Source organism: Empidonax traillii, unplaced genomic scaffold, assembly GCF_003031625.1.
Source record: "Empidonax traillii isolate 1590-97213 ecotype Southwest subspecies unplaced genomic scaffold, ASM303162v1 scaffold139:size1643147, whole genome shotgun sequence".
Classification (NCBI taxonomy): Eukaryota; Metazoa; Chordata; class Aves; order Passeriformes; family Tyrannidae; genus Empidonax; species Empidonax traillii.
The window spans coordinates 735,576-757,738 of NW_020955332.1; the positions used below are offsets into that span (position 1 = coordinate 735,576).

The following is a 22,163-nucleotide window of genomic DNA, read 5'->3' on the forward strand; positions in this document are numbered from 1 at the left end:
GATGAACATGACAATCTTCTTTTTAAATCCAGATTTAAAATGTTACCATTACACCAATGTCTTCCAGAGCACAGTGTTCTGAATAATCATTAAAATTTTACTAATTCTTGTAAAAAAGTATCACTCTCTTGAGTATAGACTTGTTAAAGAGTTTCAAGAGTTTTCAATCCCTGTAAAATTCACATTATTTTTTTTGGCTTATAAACTTGCAATTCAGGAAAAAAATACAAAAATTACTAACCTCCATTTTTTAATTCAGTTATGAAATTTCTGAGCTTTTAGCCTTGTTTCCTTTGCTCCTTACTCCTTATGCAATCCTTACAGTTTTTATCACTCATTCCCCTACTGGCTCATGGTGGTGAATTTCAGCCTGAACTGATATATTGGGAAGGAGCTGGAGATATGAAGGTTTTACAAGTTTTGCAAAGCTTGATAACCAGGAAGATAAAAGATACCCTGAATAAGGTGCCCTTCTGAAGAAAGGTTGCTATATCATCTCAGTACTGCTCTATTCTCTTTGGTCTGCCACTTGGACATCTGGATAGGGGAAGATCATGGAGATAGAGTGGAGGAGGGAGATGACGACAGTGTGGTCTGCTAGATTGTGACAGTCCACTAATTGAGTTGCTCAAAAACATCTTGTATGCACAGATTTTCACTGCAATAAATATTAAAGTTGAATTATTAACCCTCCATGTTGTAGTTAATAGTTGTCTACCTTTCATGATCAGAGCACCAAAGCAAACAGGTACCAGAGACACGTGTATTTTGGGATAAAACATATAGGGTAAATAAGCATAGTAAATGTGGAAAGCCTACACCAAAAGAATGATTGAATCTAGTACCCACTGTTAATGGTCTTGATTTCACCTCATTCTATTTTTGCAGTAGGAGTTTGATTAGCAACTATGAAATGCATTTTTTTTGCTGATGATTTTAAAGCATCCTATGCTTTGACAAATACTGCTTCTTATAATGTTATGCCATGTGCCATTCTCTGCATTATTGAGATCCTCTTTGGATTGAATAAACACTAACACCAGTCACATAGTAAAATGTTATTTTTTTTTTTTTTTTTTGATAAAGATCTTACAATGGAAAATGCCAGGATGAAAGGAAATCTTCTGAAGACATAGCAGACACATGGCTAGGAATCCAAAGAGGGCTTTTATTGTTTCTTTTTAATAGTAAGACCCATGGAAAGTCTTCAGTCTGTCAGCAGCATTGGCTATGTTACGGATGCTCCCATTCTAGCTATGGGAGGCGAGATGTTCTCCATTGCAATGTCAACTAACTAATCTCACTATTTAAACACAGAATTATAAACCATTGAAGCCATTGCACAATAAACATTACTTATTCCATTGTATAAGAAAATTAGTCTCTACTTAGTGACCTCAAATGTCTTGTTTAGAGTAGAAACCTTGACTACAAGGAAACAGTCATACACAGGAAATTACCAGCAATATAATAAATGTCATAAATATAGAAGTTTTCTTCTGATATTTATAACAGTGGTTTTTTGTATCAAACTGAAATTCCACTACTGTGTTAGTCATTTAAATAAAAGTTAAAGCAGTAAAATATCTGATTTCTAATACTGACTTTAATACCTTTTATTTAAAAGTTACAAATAAATAATTATTTTAAAAAAGGAAATCAAAGCACATAGTCACTATTAGCATGTGCTTAATTAGCTTGTTAATACAAGTGCTGACAGAGTCCAACTCCTGAAGCTAATGGAAAAGTGGTTGACAATGCAATGCAAGCCCTCGAAGCCATGCAGAAGTCCAGCCACCCAGAATAAAACATACAAACAAGTGTTTAATATCTGGATTCAGCAAAGTGCTGCCAGTTTCTTTTCAACAAAGCACGTGTGGCACAGAAAAGGCTCCATAGTGCACTGAACCTGACTATCCATCCTGCAGAGAGACCTAGGGAACTTGTTCCAGCGCCCAACCACCCCCTGGGTGAAGAACCTTTTTGTGATATCCAACCTAAACCTCCTCTGGCTCAGCTTCATGCCTTACCATCGATGGCCACTCACTACTGCATGTTGCTGTTGTGCAACAGAAAATGCTATTTATTTTCTTCCCATTTAGTCTCCCTTCACCACACACAGCTAAGCTTGCTGACATAAAGATGCACTTCAAGTGTTCAATTCCCTGCAAACTCCCCTCAGATATCCTTCTTAGTACAAACATCAAGACAACAAAGAGAGAGACCTTCCGATGAAGAATCAGACTACAGTGCTCTGCTGGCTATCCCTTGGTGATATTGGCAATCCTAATCAAAACATTGTTTCTGTTTTAATGACTCTGTGAGTTAGATGTGTGATCTACCTCTGCAAATTCTCTCTAAAAACTTAGCAGGAAAAACCACTTATTTTGACCATTTTTCTGTTATTTTTATATTTTAACACAAAAGAAATATTGCATTATAAATATAATAATTACTTTTATTAGTGTAGTCTAGTCCTAGTATCTCATATTTCTTTCTTAGAAAGGAGGGATTCCCATTTACATAGAATATGTAGGATTTCACACTTACGTGAAATACAGCCTAGACATCTTAAAAAATTTGCACTTGAAAATTGCAGGATCTACAGTCAGTCATGAGAAAGAAATACCCAGGTCAATAACTACTCTTCAGTCAAGTTAAATCTGTAGAGAGAAAACTTAAACAAACAAACTGGGAACTCTCATAATTTTGACCATTAAAAATGAAAACTTCAGAAAAGAAGACAGCTTCAGCAATATGTCCATAAAGCCATGACAATTCACATTAAGAACAGAAATGAGTAACTTTTGTATGAGCACCATTGCACTTGGCCTTTGACAGATGATTAAAAGAACCCCCATATTGAAGCATGGACTGTGGTGATCTCTGGTCCAGACGATAAATTCCAGCTGTAGCCATGTATAAATTTGTGAGACCTTAGCTATGCAGGCTTTGAAGCAGGTATAATATGGAAGATAATTAGGAAATGAGAACTTAGTTCAAGACTCTCTAGAAAAGGTACAACTGAAAAGGTTGGTCTGATTCATATGTGAATACATATGCAGCAGAATTCATAGTTTCTGCTATGGCTGAAGGTGTGTAATTGACTCTGTGGTGCTTTAGACCTGAGAAACATGGAACAGACCTTCTGCTGCAATGCTTTGAAATGCTGCACGTGGCAAAATTTTAACAACAAAAGCAGGAAACATCCCTTTGAAAATGCTGTTTAAGGACCAGATTTTCAAAGTGATGAAGACTACTATTGCTAGACTGCTGTTTTTTGTGTAGCTGTGGAGACTTGAGGGCTAGGATCTAGCCGTTCATTTTTGGTAGCATCTACTTCTGAGCAAGAGACCCAGATCAGAGCACAATGTGATCATTAACACGTGATGGCATACAACTAGGCACGCACAAAGTACGCACGTAACAAGATTATTTTTTTTTCAATCTGCTTGGCAGTGCTGCAGCATGCATAGCGCATGAGACAAATCTAATGTGTCTTCTAGTATGGCACCCTAAAGGCCCTCAAAATACTAGAATGAGGAACCACCATGTTTCCAAGTACATGACAACATCTCCTTTCCCAGACAAGGATCTGGGGTGATAGCGCCTTGCACAATTAAAATAACATTTATCTTTATACTGAATACCAGTAATGAGAGCTATAAATCCCAGGAATATCCAGTTTTACCTAGTGCACCCAAACAGGTCCCTCTTATGCAAGGCTCCAGAACTGAACATTTCACTGAAATTCTATATAGCTCAATCCTTTCTTTATAAAACATGAACTTGCCCTTACACCAGTTTGTATAAGAAATATGGTAACAAACATAGGCAAGGTACAAAAAAAATCTGTTCTACTCCACATATTTTCAGGATCTTCTCCTTGGTTTAGAACATGAGTGTGACATAGTGAATATCCCACACAACACTACTTTGAAACTACTTGTGAATTTCTTCCCATTTTCCATGTGATTTACTTTTATTGATGAATAATCTTCAGTGTTCTTCTGTTGTTGCCTCCACTAGTTCTCTTTGCAATATCTATAGTAATAATTAAAAGATTTTACATTTTGCTTTTTCCATGAGTATTGTGACTACACCCTGTACACTAGCTCAAATTCAATATACAGATTTTAAGTACTTTGTAATTAACATGAAATGAGTGGGTTTCTTTATTTAAACACAGACCTCAGCCTCATCGTATGCTTGAAAAGCCTCAGTGTACTGTTTTCCTTGACTGTGATGACATGAAGTTAAACTTTGCTCAGCTGTCCCTGCAGTGCAGTGAATCAGTGTGCTGACAAGGATAGATGCAGCCCTAATCTAAAGAGAGGGCGGTGGAAGGACTGAACAACTGTATTTCACAAGTCACATCATACACGTTTCTGATGTAATAGGCAGCACTTTAGGGAAGCCTGAGAAGAGGTCAGAAGACCCTTCAGACCCTCTCTACTCCATCCTCCCTCATCACTATAAATTGTATAAAATTAGTTCCAACATACTGTGTGGGAGGATGGAAAACCAATGGGAGAAAATCTATTCCCAGTCCAGAGAGTGACCTCTGGCTACATAACCTTGAGAGATCTTCTGCAGCTCAACGTGGCTATTTGTCTTCAGTGAGATGACAAACCTCCAGTTACTTCACCTGGCTCCAACCTAATGACACCAAGCATTTCATGCAAGAGAACAGCATAATAATCAGTATGAAATGAAAATCTGAAAAGAGAGTCACAGAATAATTAAGGTTGGAGGACACCTTTGGAGATTGTTTAGTCCAACCCTCCTGCTTACTGTAGGGTTGATAAGAGCAGGTTGCTCAGGGCCATATCCAGTTGGGTTTTCAATATTCCCAGATACTGAGGCTGCACAACACCTCTGAGCAACCTGTCCCAGAGTTCAATAAGTTTTTCAGAAAAAATGTTTTTCTCATATTTGTGTGGGATTTGCTTTATTTCAGTTTGTGCTCATTGTCTCTTATCCTCTCACTGAGAGGAACTTGGCTTTTTCTTCTCTTCTTTCAGCAGGTTTTTATGCAGATTGTTAAGATCCCCCTTGAGCCTTCTCTTCACCAGGGAGAACACTCCTAGCTCTCTTGGCCTCTCCTTGTATGACAGATACTCTAATCCCTTCATCATCTTTGTGAACCTTTGCTGGACTTGCTCCAGTAGCTCCATCTCTTGCACTGGGGAGCCCCACACTGGACTCAGCATTCCAGATGTGTCTCACTCAACCTACTCAGCTCTACTAAGGGAGACGGATAATGTTGCTCAGCCTACTGAAAACACTCTTTCTGATGCAGCCTAGGATGGTGCTAATATTCTTTAAGGAAAGGAGGCATTGCTGGCTCAAGTGCAATTTAGCATCCATAAAGATCCTAGGGTCTTTCCTGAAAAGCTTGTTTTCAGCTGCAAAGGTGTTTCCCAGTTGTGAGCCTCTCTCTCACACAAAGGGCTACATCCCCTCCTTGCCATTCTGGCCTGTGCTTCCACAGATTGCAGCACTCCAGTCACATACGCTATCCCACCACATCTCTGTGATTATGATGAGATCACAACCCTGCAAGCTGCACAACAAACCTCTACCTCCTTTTGTTTGTTCCCCATGCGTGAGAGCACAAGCCATTTGGAGAGTCACCCACTTGTGCGGATCTCCCAGAAAAGGTATGAGAGCTTCCCTCAAATGCTCTCCTCTCAATCACACCCTTATTCATGTGCATACACTTTGAGTGGCTCCTTCTCGTCTTGTTTCCGTCACTCTGCACCCTTTGCTTATCAGCCCATCAACTACTTCCTCACTTGATCATGTATCATCATTTCTCTCCTCCATCGTTCCCGTTTCAAAGCTCAAGTGTACTAGTGCTAAGTGTTAGTGTACTGAAAAAGCAACAGCTACATGCAATTGGCACATGTAGTTCTGGAAATCGGGGAAGAAAAGGTTTCCCATGTAGAGTCTGACAGTATGAATCAAAAAAATTTTTTTCCTTCAATTACATACTGAGAACAGAAATCCCAGCATATATGAGTTTGTGATAAAAGCCATTCAGTGGCATAAGTGAAATAAATTAGGACTGGTTTAAGTCCACTGTTACAACCCACTACATTATCCTCTTTCCTTGATAAGCTCATTTAAAATATTTTAATTAAACTTTAGCATTCAATTAAGCAAATCATGTAAAACCAGATTAAAATTTGGCACAGACACAATGGTATTATACCACACATTTATTAAGATACTAAATATAATTCTTAATAAAGATGTGGTTTTCAAATTTAAAATGAGGAATATCAGTAATATTCTTAATGCAGGGAGAAAGTAGTCTTAAAAACAGTTATCTAGTCTTGCATATATTTATCAGATTTTGTTCAATCAGACTTGAGTAAAACACCCTATGGCAGCTTGCTAAATCCTTCGAAACAGAAGCCTCTAGCTCACCTTTGCCATACATGACAGTTCCCTACTTAACAGCACCAAGAAATCCAGGTATCTTTGCATAAGCAGGCTCCTAATGAAAACTGATGCAATGACATAATTTGGCATAATTTTTAATGATTAAAAGTGTGCAAAAGTCCTTCTTTGTCTGATGAAGCCCATATGGTGCTGATTAAACATCGTGGCTTCTTACTTATCAATCATTTGCATTAAACAGTGAAAAAATTTCCTTCTGCTTCATTTAGGATATGAGAAATGTTTCTGATACATACACAGCAACATCTGCAGCATACACAGGCACAAAGTACTGCTTGACTGCATTAAGAATGCATAAAGACCACGAGTGATGAAAGCAAACCTCCATAAAGAAGGACGGGTAATCTGACTTCATGAAATACACACCAAGTCCAAGTGCTATGGCAAGCCAAATTCACAAGTCTGATTCTGATTCAAATCAAAAGTCCCAGAACATTTTGTTCACAGAACAAAAAATTCCTGATATTTGACTGCACTTCCACTAGAGAACGTGGCCGTCAACCAGACTTCCCAGGACAGTAACCAGAAAGATGTTTGGAATAATTTCATATACAGACTAGCTTATCCACGCAAAGCCATTTGTTATAACGTGCACCTGAAAATGCTAAACAAATTAGAAATTAAGAAGCTATTTTATATACTTTTATTTAAAACCTTCATCAATCATAACTCCCTCTTGCAACCTATTAGAAGTGTTAATCAACAAAACCTCCAGATTAACTAATGATATTTTCCACACATGCTATGTCACAGCTTTCTGACAGGTAATTAAATTGCAAATATACTATAAGAATAAAATTAGTCTTTTACCATCCTCAACATGCTCCAACTTCTCAATACTACAAAAATTCACATTTGGGAGTTTTGACCCAAAGAAAGCTAGTGTTTTCTAGATATTTAACTAACATACAGAATGTTTCTGTGTTATTCTGCATTAACTGGTTTTATTCTTGATGCTCAGATAGTGTTTCATAGTATAAATGCTTTACATTATTAAAAGAACAGTATAGTTATGGTAATGGAACTGAGGGAGTTACTGAATAAAACTAAAAATTGCAAAAAAAACCCCCTCAAATTATCCTACACTTCAAGCTAATACCCATAGACTTGAGAGCCACAAAAAAAAAGAGTTGTGTTTCCAGGTTTTACTGCTTGTATAAAGAAATAACTATTTATAAACAGCATAATATAGAATACATTGTCTGAAATAATAAAATCTCAAATCCTCAAAATTGAGGGAGAAGAAAAAGAGAACAGTTCTGACTAGATTGATGGGGAAAAGGGATTAGTTAGATTTTTTTTAAGGATCTTTCCTCCATTAGCATTTGGCAGGAATGGTCAGGAAGCTATTTGTGCTGGTAGAGCTGACAGCAAAGTCAGTGGATATAAACCACACTCAGTATGACCTAAAACTCCAATCCTTCTGACATTTAGAACTAATGATAATTTGTACAAAATCACAGCCAAGGATTACTTGCTTAATGACAGCCCTAAGGAGGGCAGTATCTTGTGTATCTCATCTGGCTGGGAGTTTAATTTATATCCCTTTCCACAGGTGTATTAATATAGGGATTATACTAACTACCAACACAAAGTTAAACACTGCTGTCTTAAACTGGCACACTTCACATTCAGAAATTTGGCACCACAACTCTCAATATGAATACCTAGCTAGTGTTTTTTAGCTCATGTAAAAATGTTTCACCACAGGTTACTAATCTGAACCCAGACTACTCTCCAGTCACATTTCTCCATTTAATTTTATAACTCAGCTTGATGGTCAATAGACCTAGGTTTAATTTTTCTCTACTCAATGGAGAAAGAGACACAGACATACTTTGTAAAGGTAATGCAGACCAGGAATCTTGCTCCCACTCAGCCATCCTATCCCATCTTTTCCCATCCTGCTTGGTACATGTTAACAGCGCGTTCTTTGGATGCAAAACTAAACTTCAAACTTCAAACTACTAATCAAGCTTGAACTCCAAATTTCCAATTCCTTGACCTTTAAGAAGTATTAGTAATTGAGAGAAAGAATCAATTTAACTTAATTTTAGATGTCAAAAAAAAAAAAAAAAAGCTACCAATCTAAACCAGCCATCTAGGGGTCCTTCATCAATTCATGCTAGAAAAGGAACCTGTCTGACATTCATCTGAAGATAAGGTGAATAATAAGATAATCGGTGTTTTCTTCTTTTTAATGATGGCTTGGGCAAGTTAGACAAATAATTTAACAAAAACCTATTTTTTATGTGAATCCCACTGTAGATACATAGTCTTTAAGGCTGAAGTTAAACAGCATGAATGTCAACATGCAAAAAATAGTTCCCAATACAATCAACCCCCTCCCCAAATTAACTCTTTGTTCCCTTGTAATAAGCAAGTAGCAGAAAGAATTGACTAAGGACTATGTGCCAGAGGCTACCAGTACAGACATGGGAGTGTAAGAAGCTGACTGGCTCAGATCATGAGCAAAATGCCCTCTTTTTCTTCAACATCCAACTTGCTTCCATTCTGATCTCTCTTGGTATCTTATTCCCATGATACAACATTTTTTCAGGTCTCTAAAGACTTTGACCTTTTTATAATTATGATAGGAAAATATCAGAAAATAAGTGTGGTCAACTCAAATGGAAAATTTTGAACACTGGATGTTAATCAGATGGATACACTATTTTCCAAAATATCATCAAAATTATTTTACATTTCACTCCACTGTACTTAAGGGTTGAAATACGCTAATTGCAAAGATAGTACATTAGGCATGTCCCACTCATTTTAACAGGTCTTTTAGGGGAGCAGAACCACAGACAACTTAGAAGAAAGTTATTGCCAGTTATGTGTAATTTATGAATCTGTCAATTTTCTCCTCATATTTCTACTGAAGGAACTGCACTGTATATTATTACTATACATTTTGTTCACTATAGAAGTTGTACCTGAATTTAAAGATTAAAACAAGCAAGTAGAAAGCCCCTAGTTTCTGAGGTACAGATTCTGTGGACAGTATCAGAAAGGGCAGGTATCTGAATTCTGATTACAGTTCACTTTACTGGTCTAGAGTGAAGCTGAACCGGAGCTTGGGTTTCTACACTAGGTCACCTAATCCTGTACCTAAGGTGTTCTGCTACTCATAAGAATGGAAGAGTTTGAGGATTTGACCTTAGGTTTCACCCCTTCCAGACTCACATGAGTTTACTGGTTCTCCTGGTTCTGATATTCTGGCACCCTGAACTCAAGGAAAATTTCTGGTAAATTTGTTAGACATATTTATGGGGAAAAAAATCTGATTTTGTTGAAACTGCCAAAGCCATTGTGAGAGGGTCTAGTTGAGAAAATTCAGTATCAAGAAAATACTAGTATTTTAGTATGAATAAAGCCTTTTTAAAGAGACAAATACTGAAAAGCTAGGACAGAATGAAATCAGCACTTAAGGACATGAATTGAAATTACTTTGAATACATTTACAATTCCACTGCAGTGTTCTGCTGGATTATGGATTACTGCAGCTGAGTTATGGATTACTTCACCAATCTGAAACATGACTTTGAACATTCCTTAAAAAGAAAATGAAATGGACCAGTTTCTGAGATAGGCCAGTTTCTGAGTTTTCCTAAGACCCCTTCCCGTTGCATAAGCAGATCAAAAAGTTTGCAGCTGAGCTTCTCAGACAGTGAGTCTATCTAGAAGTGTTCTGAGGTGCTAAATGATGACTTTCAGACTCTTACCAGACTGATTTCCTCATAGGGATAATTTCTTTTAGTTCCTAATCCTTCTTGTGTCTTATAACACTTCAAGTCAAATTTTTGAGAGTTCAGAAATTGGCAGATGTAATCAATGACTACCAAGCCAATCTTACAGCCACTATAGCTGGTGGGAGTTTTGCCATCAAGTTAAATGAAACAAAAAGTAATCTGTGCATCTAAAAAACTACTAAACCTAGAATATATTAGTATCAAGGATGAAAGATATACTTGATTATTGATAATGCAAATGAATTAATCTACTTTTGAACAAGAGATACCAAAATTACTATACAAATAATTGTTTCAAATGTTTTAGTTTATCATATACATGAAAATAGCAAAATAAAAGCAGGTAGGTAGGGAAGAATAAATAGAATGAGATAAAGAGAAACCAAGCATTTATGGGAAAAAATTGTTTGAATAAAAAAATCTAGTAATATTTCTCCTGTAATAGCTTACTGACATATTGATTACACTGATTCTTGGGCAAAACTAGATGATAGCCTGTGGTCAAGTTCAGCTTGCCATAAATACTTGCATTAATCTATTATCTCCTGGTGGGAAGTTTGCTTTCTACTTTAGATGCACAACTGCAAAAATATTGTCATTTTATGCCAGTAATAGAAGACAGTTTATATGTGCATAACATTTCTCATAAATTCTTACACTGTGGTTATGTGGTTATCTGGTTATCAAGGATCTATGGTTGTATTTTGGCACTAAATGAAAGAGGGAGTGTGATACAATTGAAGCTGCATGGAGAACTCACCTGATCCTGCCCCGAGGGCGCTCAGATTGCTCTGACATAAAACTTGTGCTGCTGAGGCGTGAGGCACTGCTGGTTCTGGAAATGGCTGACACATCACTGACATCACTATCTGATGATTTGGCAGAGACGTTATCACAACTTCTGTACTGATCTGTTTGTATGTTATACTAGAGATCAAGAAAAGAAAGGGTGAGGAGTCTCATCAAAACATAACACATTTACTGAGACAACAAATGACCTAAGTATGACAATTCTCTCTAACTGCTTTTAGATCTAAGAAAATTATATGAAATAAAAAAAAAAAAGCCTGCATTAAATAATGACTTCATGTCTAGTGTAGATATCAAACATTATTTATGAACTAAAGAAGATACTTAAAATAAAATATAGCATAAGAAATTAAATAGGCTGCTGGTTCTTCAACACACTGGAACTACAATAATGAAATATTTATGCAGTGGACAGACATCTCAAGCACATGCATGCCATCTATTTGACTGCTGACTCTTTTTAAAATTTTTAAAATATTAAAAATATATGCTATGAAATACCTCTACAGGGTTAGTTTGGAACAGAACTGCATATAAGCCTGAGTGAAATGTAATGCTACATGAAGCTGACATTGGGACTGATTTCAGTTCCTAAGTTCTATCAAAAAATTTTAAAAAGTACATTTTCTATCTCAAAATATCTCTTTGCATTGTGATACTAGAGGACTAGTTAGGCAGAAAGGGAACTCAGTAAATATAGTATTTGTTTGTTTTCAGGCAGATCAGTTCCCTGACCTAGCTGTTTCTACATCCACACACATTAGAACAAGCAGAAGACCCAACTGAACTAGTAGAAGACCCAGCAGGAGGAATATGTGGACAGGGGTAGAAGTTATTTTACTTTTGCTAACAGCTGACACTTTGATTAGTTAAAATCAACTGTGACACCACACTGCCTATTAGATAATGCTCTTACTGCTAGTATCATCAGTTAGATACAAAAGGAGGCTTCAATCCTAGCAATGCCACACTTTCCTAAATCTTCACTCACATAGACATGAGGATCAAATAATTGTTAGGTTCACAGAACTAAAACCCCCTGTCATTAGAGAGCAAGGTACTCTTGGCTGGGAAACAACTAAATCAAATGGCATACTTCCCAGGGTATGTTACGGGAAAACTATTAACATGCAGGAGAACTAGGAAGTTTTTGACATGACACTCTAGGGAGTGATCTGTGCTCCATAAAATTGCAAGGCATAAATGTTTATTTATGAATCATACACAAATCTGTGACAGTCTGTGAATATCTGAACTCCAGCTAGGCACTGGGTTGCAGGCTGAGTCACTCAGCAAATGCCATGACTTGAGTTTAAAAATCTCGCAAATGTAAGCTTGAGTTTGTACAGATGAATGTAAGAGGTCTCCTGTCCTCAAGCCAGGTTTATCTTCTGCTGCTCCAGTGCCTTTCAGCAACTATGCTTGAGGTCTCCACAGCTCTTGGAAGCTTCTTGGTAAAATATTGAAGATAAAATGAGGAACTTAATAGGAGTAGAGTACGGGAAGGAATAAAGATGATTTTAAACACCAACTGTAAATATAGAAATCTGCAGAAGAAACAGAGATCATACAAATTAACTGTCTCGGTGTGTTTTTCAGGTGTGCATTAGCACACTCCTTAGCAAAAACTTTTAGCAATACCCTATGAGGGCCTTGCACTGGCTGATTGACAGGAGAGAAAGCTCTGGTTTACTAAAGATAAATTTTCAGCTTCAAATACTAAATGAAACTCTGAAGATGATTTCAGAATAGCTTGGAGCATGATAACTTTGAGCTCAAGTAACTTGTCTAACAGGCATTGACATGGAAACAGGTGCAGCAGAACTCTGATTTAATAAAGTGGGTAACACAGAGGACTCAAGAACTCCTATATTCAAAAATATTTTCAACTACAGCAAGAATTTATCAGGAGGTTCTCTTTCCAAGTGACTTGGAGTGACTTATCTGAATATAAATGACCAATGGGACCAAGGTGAGACTATGCTGATATGTTCATTCAGATCAGCTTTTGGAAATAGCTTGTAGAGTCTGTTAAACAACTTTGCTGCTTGTTGTCTTTCAGATTGCAAAATAACCTCTCCAAAATGGAAACACAAAGCACACTAATTCTTACCAGGTCTATCTCATAATAAGTTGTCATCTTTTTCTTCTAAAGTTTAAGAGAAAATTCAAAGCAAGAATAAAAGATATGAAAACTTTTTACTTAAGCTATACATACACCTTCAGAGGATGGAAATCTGAACGGTTAATTGTTTCCAGTTTACCTGCCCCACTCCTGAGACAGCTTTGATGTTTTATGCAGAATTCCTAAAAAAATTCCTAAAGAATTCTTCGAGCTACTCTAAAATGAGACATCTAAAATATGAAAAAAATCAGAACAAATGGAATGATCTGGCATTCTATGGAGCTAAACAGAATTACAATCCGCAAAAGAAATCATCATCCTTTTTAGTCTGGAGAAGAGGAGGCTAAGGGGAGACCTCATCAATCTCTACAAGTACCTGAAAGGAGGTTGTGGCCAGGTGGGGATTGGTCTCTTCTCCCAGGCAACTATCACTAAGGCAAGAGGACATGGTCTTAAGCTCTGCCAGGGGAGGTTTAGGTCAGATGTTAGGAAGAAATTCTTTACAGAGAGGGTAATCAGGCATTGGAATGGGCTGCCCCAGGGAGGTGGTAGATTCTCCGTCCCTGGAGGTTTTTAAGATGAGACTGGATGTAGCACTTACCGCCACGGTCCAATAACCACGGTGTTAGTGGATCAAGAGCTGGACTTAATGATTTTGGAGGTCCTTTCCAACATAGCTGATTCTATGATTCTACGATACCATTAAATTATAAAATGTATGTTGGCTACAGTGACATAGGTATTTCACCCATCTGAGTTTGAGAGTGCATACAGTGAATATGCAATGGTAGAAGACTCATGTGGTCCCTGAGAAACCATGACATGCCGCTGGAGAAGGTTGACTCTCCCATCAAGGGAACCATCAAGGTCAGATGCAGTGACTTCCTCTGTCCTGACAGAAGCCTTTCTTCTTTCTAAGTACTGAGGGACGTGTAGGCTGCTGGCCTTCATCCCAAGTCACACCTGAATCTGGCTGTTTGTTTAGCACTCAGTTTATGATTCAACAGCAAAATAACAAAGTTGAACTCAGTGGACTATGTATGTCAGGAAGAAGACCCTCTGTTTCCCTTGTGCTGAATTTGTTCCACCTTTCATGGGCTGGGAAAGATGGGGAGGAGGAACAGAGAGAAAGCACCAAGCATGGTCATGCAGCTTAGTGGTTAGGATACTAAGGACAATTAGAGGTCCTAGTTTGTGTGTTAGTTGCAATTTGTTAGTTTGTAGCAATTCAGCCTCCCTGAATGACTGTTCAGTACCAATATGAAACCATTTACTGTGAGGGCTATATAGATATCATCACCCTGTCTTGCTCCCTATAGTCTAGCAGTCGGTAAAACATGGAATTATTTTGTAGATATCAGACTGGCTTAAAAGACAGTTTTTCATGTGTTGGTAAAGAGAGAATTTTATGGTGAGATAGGAGAAAAAGAAAAAACCGAATCCATGTCTTCTACTTGCCTTTGTATTACAATCACACAGCTCGTGCAGAAAACAATGAACATCCCTTCCTAAATGAGATTTTTGTGGCATGATTGAGCTTTTCCTACCCCTTTCTACTGTATGTGAGGGCTGTAATTCCCTCAGAAACTGAAAAACTTTCCCTTCACAGAAATAGAGATTAGGACAAAAAGTGGTGATGATGAAAGTTAATGCTGAGTGCTAGAGTGTTTACATTTAATACCACTTCTTTCGAATTTACCTCTTTTTTCCTATAGCTGCTCCTTCTAATTAATTCACCAACCTCTACAGGGGGCATACAACTTTTCCTACTGATTTCCTACCCACCACTCATAGAATCTGATAATCAGTCATCTCAGCTAACAGACAAATGAAATGAAAGCAATTTTGAAGATAACATTTTTTTCTTAAAATATAAAGAGAAGTAAATAGTACTCCTCCACAAAGCAGTGATCTCTAAAATGAGAATATTTTACTATTGCAATACACCTGAACCTGTCATTCACAAAAAAAATATCATGGGCTAAGATCCTCTTATTTGGTATCTGCAATGAAGTAATGCCTTCAGGTTTCTACCTGGGCTCAAAAGTAATATGATCCAGTTCTACTGCAAGGCAGAAAACTGCTGCTCTTTATAGCTTTGTATTTGCAATAAATTTCCCTGAAATGTTATCTTTAAATATTATATAATTTTTAAGCTTCAGCATAAAATATATGTTCCATGTTCTCCTTCAACGCTCGATATTAAAGCTTGTGAAATATTTCTGTTCCAAGGTGCACTATTTATCACATTAGGAGAGTTGCTGAAGTTTGCAGCAACTTTGGTAGCAATTACTAAAGATTAAGTCTGGGTTTTTAAACATTTAAACATTTATATTTTATACATTTTATATTTTTAAAAATTAATAGCAGCTAGTTTCAAATGCCCAAACTATCTGCACTCTCTGTGTCTGCATTACAGAGACAGAAATCAATAAATAGGTGAAATTCAGTTCTTCCATTCACTTTACCACCTGTGGAGCTGTTGCTTCTTCTTAAGCAGCAAGAAGGAGAAAAAGAGATACGATGAACTGCAGATGTGTTAGCATCAATGGGAAGAGCATAGACATAAACCAAAAGAGGGCACTTCACAGATACTTTTACAGCTCCTTAACAAGTAACAATGTTAGCAATTTTACTGATCATAAGGCACATTTTAGAAGTAATTTAATAGTTCATTATAATTAAATTATCTTCCATATTAATAAGTATTTATATATGAAGAATGCAAGAGTTCAGAGCTTTGAAAATTGGAGTGTACCCCCCTTAGACTAAAAAAAAAAAAGCCCCAGATGACTAACCTCTACAAAGGTATACCTCATGTGCTAAAATGAGGGAATTAAATGAGAAAATTAAATGGGCATTAAAATGAGGACATTAAAATGAGGAAAGAGAAAACCAGACCAGAGATATTAAGGCCTAGATTCAGCCAGAGGTTCATGCAACTCTTGAGATCACAGCTATCTTTTGAGGCACCTTACTCTAACAAGGAATTTTGTCAGAAAACACTGACTCGTGCACAAACCATCTTGAGTTTTATTACTGCTCACATAGGGTTCCGCTGAATGCTGTCGGGAATAAGAGCCCAGCAGTCAGCACCTTGGTATGTTCAGGACTCATCACTAACTCCAACAGCATCTGTCTTAGGAACAGCTCATGTAATTCTCAAGAGCCCACTAAGCACCAGTGATTCTAAATAACTGTTCTCATAAATGTATCCAACTAAACTGCTATGAACACTACTCAGCTTCCTAACAGGGAACAGTAAAAATGAGCAAGTCAAACTATGAGGAAATTCCAGTGAAGCCCACGAGTTGAATGAAAGGTCCTCACTGAATTTTGTGAAATCCAACCAGAACAGGAATGACTGCTGTATCAATATGATGTATAGCAAATATTTTTTTTTCTTGAAGATAGGTGAAGGGGGATCAGAAGAAGATACTCACCACAACAGTGTCCAAGAGCATTTTCTATACATAGCCCCACGTGCCTTGCCCAGCATCCCATAAAACTTAACAGTCAGCCTCCTACCACTCCAAGTCTCCTACCCAGCTCTTCCTTGCAGATATTAAGTCCATAGAGTGCCACCGAACTAATGCCATAATTACACTTTTATGCCAAATGCTTTCCAATCACATACAGTCTTAAACTGAGTCAGTAGTGCATCTAAATATCAAGTGAAGTTCTTTTTAAGTGTGTACTACAGTAACTCTATTGAATAAACATACCTTCCAAAAAAATGGAAAGCAGGAGCAGTTGCAGCATGATGTTTATGTTATGTGTGTGGCTTCTGGCATAATAAAACTCACTGTATTTTGAATTAAAAGGCTAATTAGGATATACTGGAATTTACCTCTATGCAAATCCAGAATAATGCTACCAAAGTGTTTTCAATCTCTCAAACAGTGGAACAGCACAAATATGTGCCTACTAGCCACTACAGCTTTACCAATATACAAGGCAAACATGCTTAAAGGTCTTCTTAAAGCTCGTCTTTAAACCCTTTTGACAAAGCCTCAGAGTCTTCAGGGGTTTTTTAATTCCTTTTTTTCATTTAGTTTTTTAGAATTTAACTGTTTCACATAAATTATGGAGCCTTTCCACTAGAATGGAAGGAAATAAGGATATGAGCTTTGTGAAAATCTCAAAACAGTTAGAGTGGAACAGCCATGAAGATACAAATGTTGCAGAGCAGACATTTATCTATTCAAAATCCATTAATGGATGTTCAAAACAATAAATTCCATGGTGCACGCTTGGAAAACTATTGCTTTCTTACTGAGACAAGAAGACTGAGAAACTGAGTGGGAAAAAATCACAAAAAATGAAAGAAATGCACCAGAAATGGACTGGAAATTGCAAAGACCAGATTACAATACCTCTGGAGAAAAACCAGTTTGTTTCAATACAACAGAAAACTTAGTTAAATTTATGAAATTACTTTGTATATGCATAACTAAGTATTGAAAATATGATCCAGTCCCTACTGAGGGAAATTTTTTGAGAGGTTTCAAGAATTTTATATGTAAAATATAACAAGCATATTTGCAAATGCTAAAATAGTGGAAGAATCAAATCCATGTGAGCTGATTGCTCTGAAACAGAGAAGGGAATATTTTATCAATATGCAGCTCAGCATAATTTCTCTAATGAATATATTTCTTTTCTGAAGTAATAGGCAAACACTGATACTTGGGAAAGAAAGAAGTATTTCTGTTAAACAGCGACAAACTCTTTGCAATGGCCATTTCTTTAATAGTCAGTTAATGTTTATTTTTCCCTATACCACTTAACTTTTTTTTTTTATTTATTTAAAGTAAGTCTTCTTCTGCAGCTTTCAAAAACTTTTCACAGGTTTTGGCAGCAGAAACTAGATATAGTCTTCAGTTCTTACAAGTCTCAGTCATCAGCATTACTGCACCACTGCACTACCTTTTCATTAGAGCTGTCTACTTTTCATCTGTCTGGGTTATTTTCTTGACTCTCTCAGCATTTTCTAAGGGTCAAGACAGGAGCATAAGGTTTGCTTTGGTAACATTTTTAAAGGAATGGCTATCACCATAGTGTATGAAGCAACTAGATACATCACTGACTATTATACAGACTGTTAGAAAGGGCTAATATAATTTCTTAGCACTTGAAATTCATTCTAGTTTGGACCATCCTTTCTAGGACTGAAGCATTATCATGTAGAAAATACATGAAAAGATTAAGATTTAAAGTCTAGGGCAACTGGTTTATTCTCCTTACTACTGTTTCAGCATTAAGAAGAGTAGATGTCTGTCAGAACACCAGGTACTCCAAAAATATTTTTCTTACAACAACTGACAGAAAATTTGCTTAGTCAAAGTTGTCCTCATACTCTTGGAAAAAAGTCTGAATAAAAGAATTTTCAGTGTTCTTTTCATTTAGCACTAATCATACTTTCAATTTTGATTTAGCTTCCACATATACTTAAAAACAAAAGAAGATACTAGAAAACTCAAGGTTCTAAAGGAGAAGAGAAAACTGTAACATTGAAGGTTGATGTTTTCCAACAATTATTTAACCATACATTGGATCTATATTAACCAAATAAGAAAAACATACTGCGAAACAAAAATTATGCTTATGATAAATATTATAGAGTTGGGATTAAAAAATATGTTTCATAATGTAAAATACACAAATTTCAGTCAATGTGTAAGCTCAGGTAATCCAAATGAGAAAATTGGCCTTTGACTCAAACATCTCTGGTCAAATCCTGGTAAAAGTCCTCAGATTACATATTACCTTTCTCTCCTGCAAACTTTATCAACCCCAACTTTACTGTTTTTTCTAACATGTTTATTGGTTGGGAAGTACTGCAGAGACACTGCATCTCACCCTTTTGCCCAGAGTGGACCTCTTCTGAAGTTAATGCCAAAGCATCAAATGAGCTGTTCTAATTATATGAATTCTTGCTTCTGATAAAGGATCTCACTGGAAGTTTCCATCCCAAATATTGAGGTATTTTAATAGCACTTATATCCCACAGTCTGACAATTGAGAACCTAAAGCCTTGTTTCTCTTGTTTCTCTTCCTTTCGAGGAAGTTCTGTGTTCACAATAAGGTGGTGTCAAAACAGAAACATCTGTACTAAAGTTGTCTGCATATTTAACTGGAACAAGTTTTTGAACCAATCTTCGAAATTTGTTACAAGTTAGACGCCCAATTTTTTATTTAGCAATTCCAAAATAAATCTCTGATTTTGTTTCAGCTGAATACCTCACTTATCCATTATTTTAACCTGTGCCTCCAGCAGCATGCAGTTCCTCGTAGTTTGATTCCTAAGTGGCAGTGCAGATGTGCAAGACATTTTCAGCAATTTGCTTAGAAGTCTATACAGTTTAAATTTACAAGGTTATAGAATAATCATTTTAGCATTATCAAGAAAAAAAATTCCTCTATATAACTTCATTAACATAATTTCAAGCTTACTTCATTATCACAGAAAATCTTTATACTTTTATTAGAAAAGGAGATCAAAGTAATCAGTATGTGTTTCAAGAAAGAAATACTTTATCTCTCACATTATTAGGATGAAAAAATTATACAAATATGAGAACAGCTGCATGGGACTGGATCTAATTCTGCCTAGCTCTCTACACATCAGACATCAGCAAGGGCCTAGAGTAGGGCCAACATACCATAATACTTTCATGGCCTAGTTTTTCATCCTCAAGGGATTTGCAGGCCAGGGTCTTCCTAAACTAGAGGTGATATGGCTTTGTTTACAGCTGTTGAAGGATCTTTCTTCCCTGAATTAAGTTGGAAGTGTTTTGTTATCTACAGATTCATCTTAGGTGACATCAAGAACTACGTTTAATGCACATCAGATGGGGGCAAAAATGATGTTAAAAATCTGTTACTTGAAGACATTTCTGCCAGGCTCTAAAACACAGTGTTCTTGAAGGTTATATAATATTTTAAATAAACAGGTTTATGCCTTCAGTTTTCAGGCCAAAGTATCATTCCAATACTACTGACTTTACCTTGTTATATTGCTCACGCTCATGTTCTTGGCTAGAACCAGACCCTGATGTCTGATTATAACGGTGCACTTTCATTTTCATCTGTCTCGTTCGCTCCTCCACTACTAAGCTTGCTGCAAAAACACACAATGAAGATCAATTAAAAACAGCGAAAATTTTTTGGAAAAAACCAAATGGTTTAGCATCAATTTTAGCTTATTTCCACCTCCACAAAACAAAGAAATGTACGAACATGTAGAACAAGTAGGGTGTAAACACAGAACAAGGGAACACTAATGTCAAGAAATCAACCATTTCCACTGCGAGAGTCTTTACCTGAAAATGGGCAGACATCCCATTTCCTACATATAATCAAGCTGGTGCAACAGATATGAAAAATGAGTGAAAGAATTTAGCTGATACGCTGAATTATAAACCTGCTAAATATTCTGGATGCAGGGGAAATAAATGCATGATAATCTAAAAATTTATTTGCTTAAATGTATAAAATATTATAGTGGCATTCTAAGAACTAATCCATTAAACAGGTATTAAAACTTATTTTAAAGCAATTAACTCCTCCTACTATCTTGAAATATAACTGCTTGCCACAGCTGCAGACTATTTGAGAGTAATAATTTCCCCATTCCACCAGTCATACCAAAAATAGGTATTTTTGTAGCTTTTTTTTTTTTAAATGAAAATCACTTTAAAATCACTACTCTGCTCTCAAAGGTTCACCTTTATTTCAAATATTTTACTTTTTTCTGCTGTTTTAATTTTTCCTGTGGCAGTGTTCTATTAAAAACAGAAATCTTATCTTCAGCCTTCAAGAAACTGGGGGGGCTATAAGGAGCATCCTCTTTAATTTGAATAGGTTAATTAATTAATTAATTAAAATGTAATTAATATTGGCTGTGCCTGTCACAGGTAGATGACCTTGCACTAACAGAGAGAGTAGTGCAAAAGCCTCTGGGCTAAGTATTCCTTAAACTAAGTTAACCTTTGTGGTAGTGAATAAATTGCAGAGGGAACCATGTATTCTGAAATTTGGAGCGCTGTAAATGCAAAGCAATACCAGTGACTACAATACCGTGAGAATTGGCACTTTTTAACAGGTCTAGAACTAAACCCGAATACTGACCAGTAACTATTCTAAATCACAGGATTACTCACTACGTTCATTGTGGTTTAACAGGTTATAACATCCCAGAACAACTTCTTTTAAGCTGGCATTTGTGGTCACAAATTAAGGACTGGAATTTTATATGAGAAAACCTCCACAAAATTTTCTGCTTTTGGGTCAACCACGGATTTATATTACTATCTCCAAAACAACTACTTTTAAAAGTCAAACAGCCGCTCCCCAGACCAGCAATGGGAGAGAGATAGAAATTTAAAAGTTGCATGGAATCAACTTGCAATCACAAAACACAGAGAATTTTAAAATACTGGAAAATAAGTACTGTTTCATGTTTGTTAAAGATCTGTATTTTGAATTAAGAGATACTGAAGTTCCATATGTGGCTTTTATACTGTTAATTAACTGTGGCATTCTTTACACACCTATTTTTTTGTTTGTGCTTCGCAAGCACAAAAATACAAGGGCAAAAAAAAGCAGTCAACTCAGGATTGGATATTTAAAACTGCATGTTACTGCAAAAATCATGATTGTGTGCACAGTACCATCTGTAATATACTTGTGGAAATAACAGAATATCTATGTGCTGGTTGAGTATGAAAGAATATACAGAGACATCATCGTGAAAAGTATGTTGCTTTCATGTCCTCCTTTCACATTTCTTATTTAAAAATGGGAAAATTGAATACATTAAATTACATTAAAATTCTCCTACAACTGCAAATTTAAGGCATGAAATAAAGTTATCATAATCCTCAATCTCCCACACGCAGAGTTCAATCTATCAAATTCTGCACATGCAGAATGTCACACTGGGCCCAGCAATTATTCCAGATGACTAATTATGTCAGTAAACGTGTACCTTAATTGCAATG

At 36.5% G+C, this 22,163-nt stretch overlaps 1 protein-coding gene across 50 annotated transcripts in view; it reads right to left on the bottom strand.

Moving 5' to 3' along the window:
* RIMS1 (regulating synaptic membrane exocytosis 1) overlaps window positions 1-22,163 on the bottom strand; it is a 319,154-nt gene that overhangs the window by 51,834 nt on the left and 245,157 nt on the right. For 34 of the 50 annotated variants that reach the window (XM_027884132.1, XM_027884151.1, XM_027884129.1 and 31 more), the window contains 2 exons: window positions 20,169-20,281; window positions 10,984-11,150 (listed from right to left, as the gene is read on the bottom strand). The exons of the other annotated variants lie outside the window; for them this stretch is intronic. In XM_027884132.1, coding sequence (XP_027739933.1) covers window positions 10,984-11,150; window positions 20,169-20,281 — 280 coding nt within the window. The remainder of the gene's footprint in view (window positions 1-10,983; window positions 11,151-20,168; window positions 20,282-22,163) is intronic. 50 annotated transcript variants of the gene reach the window in all.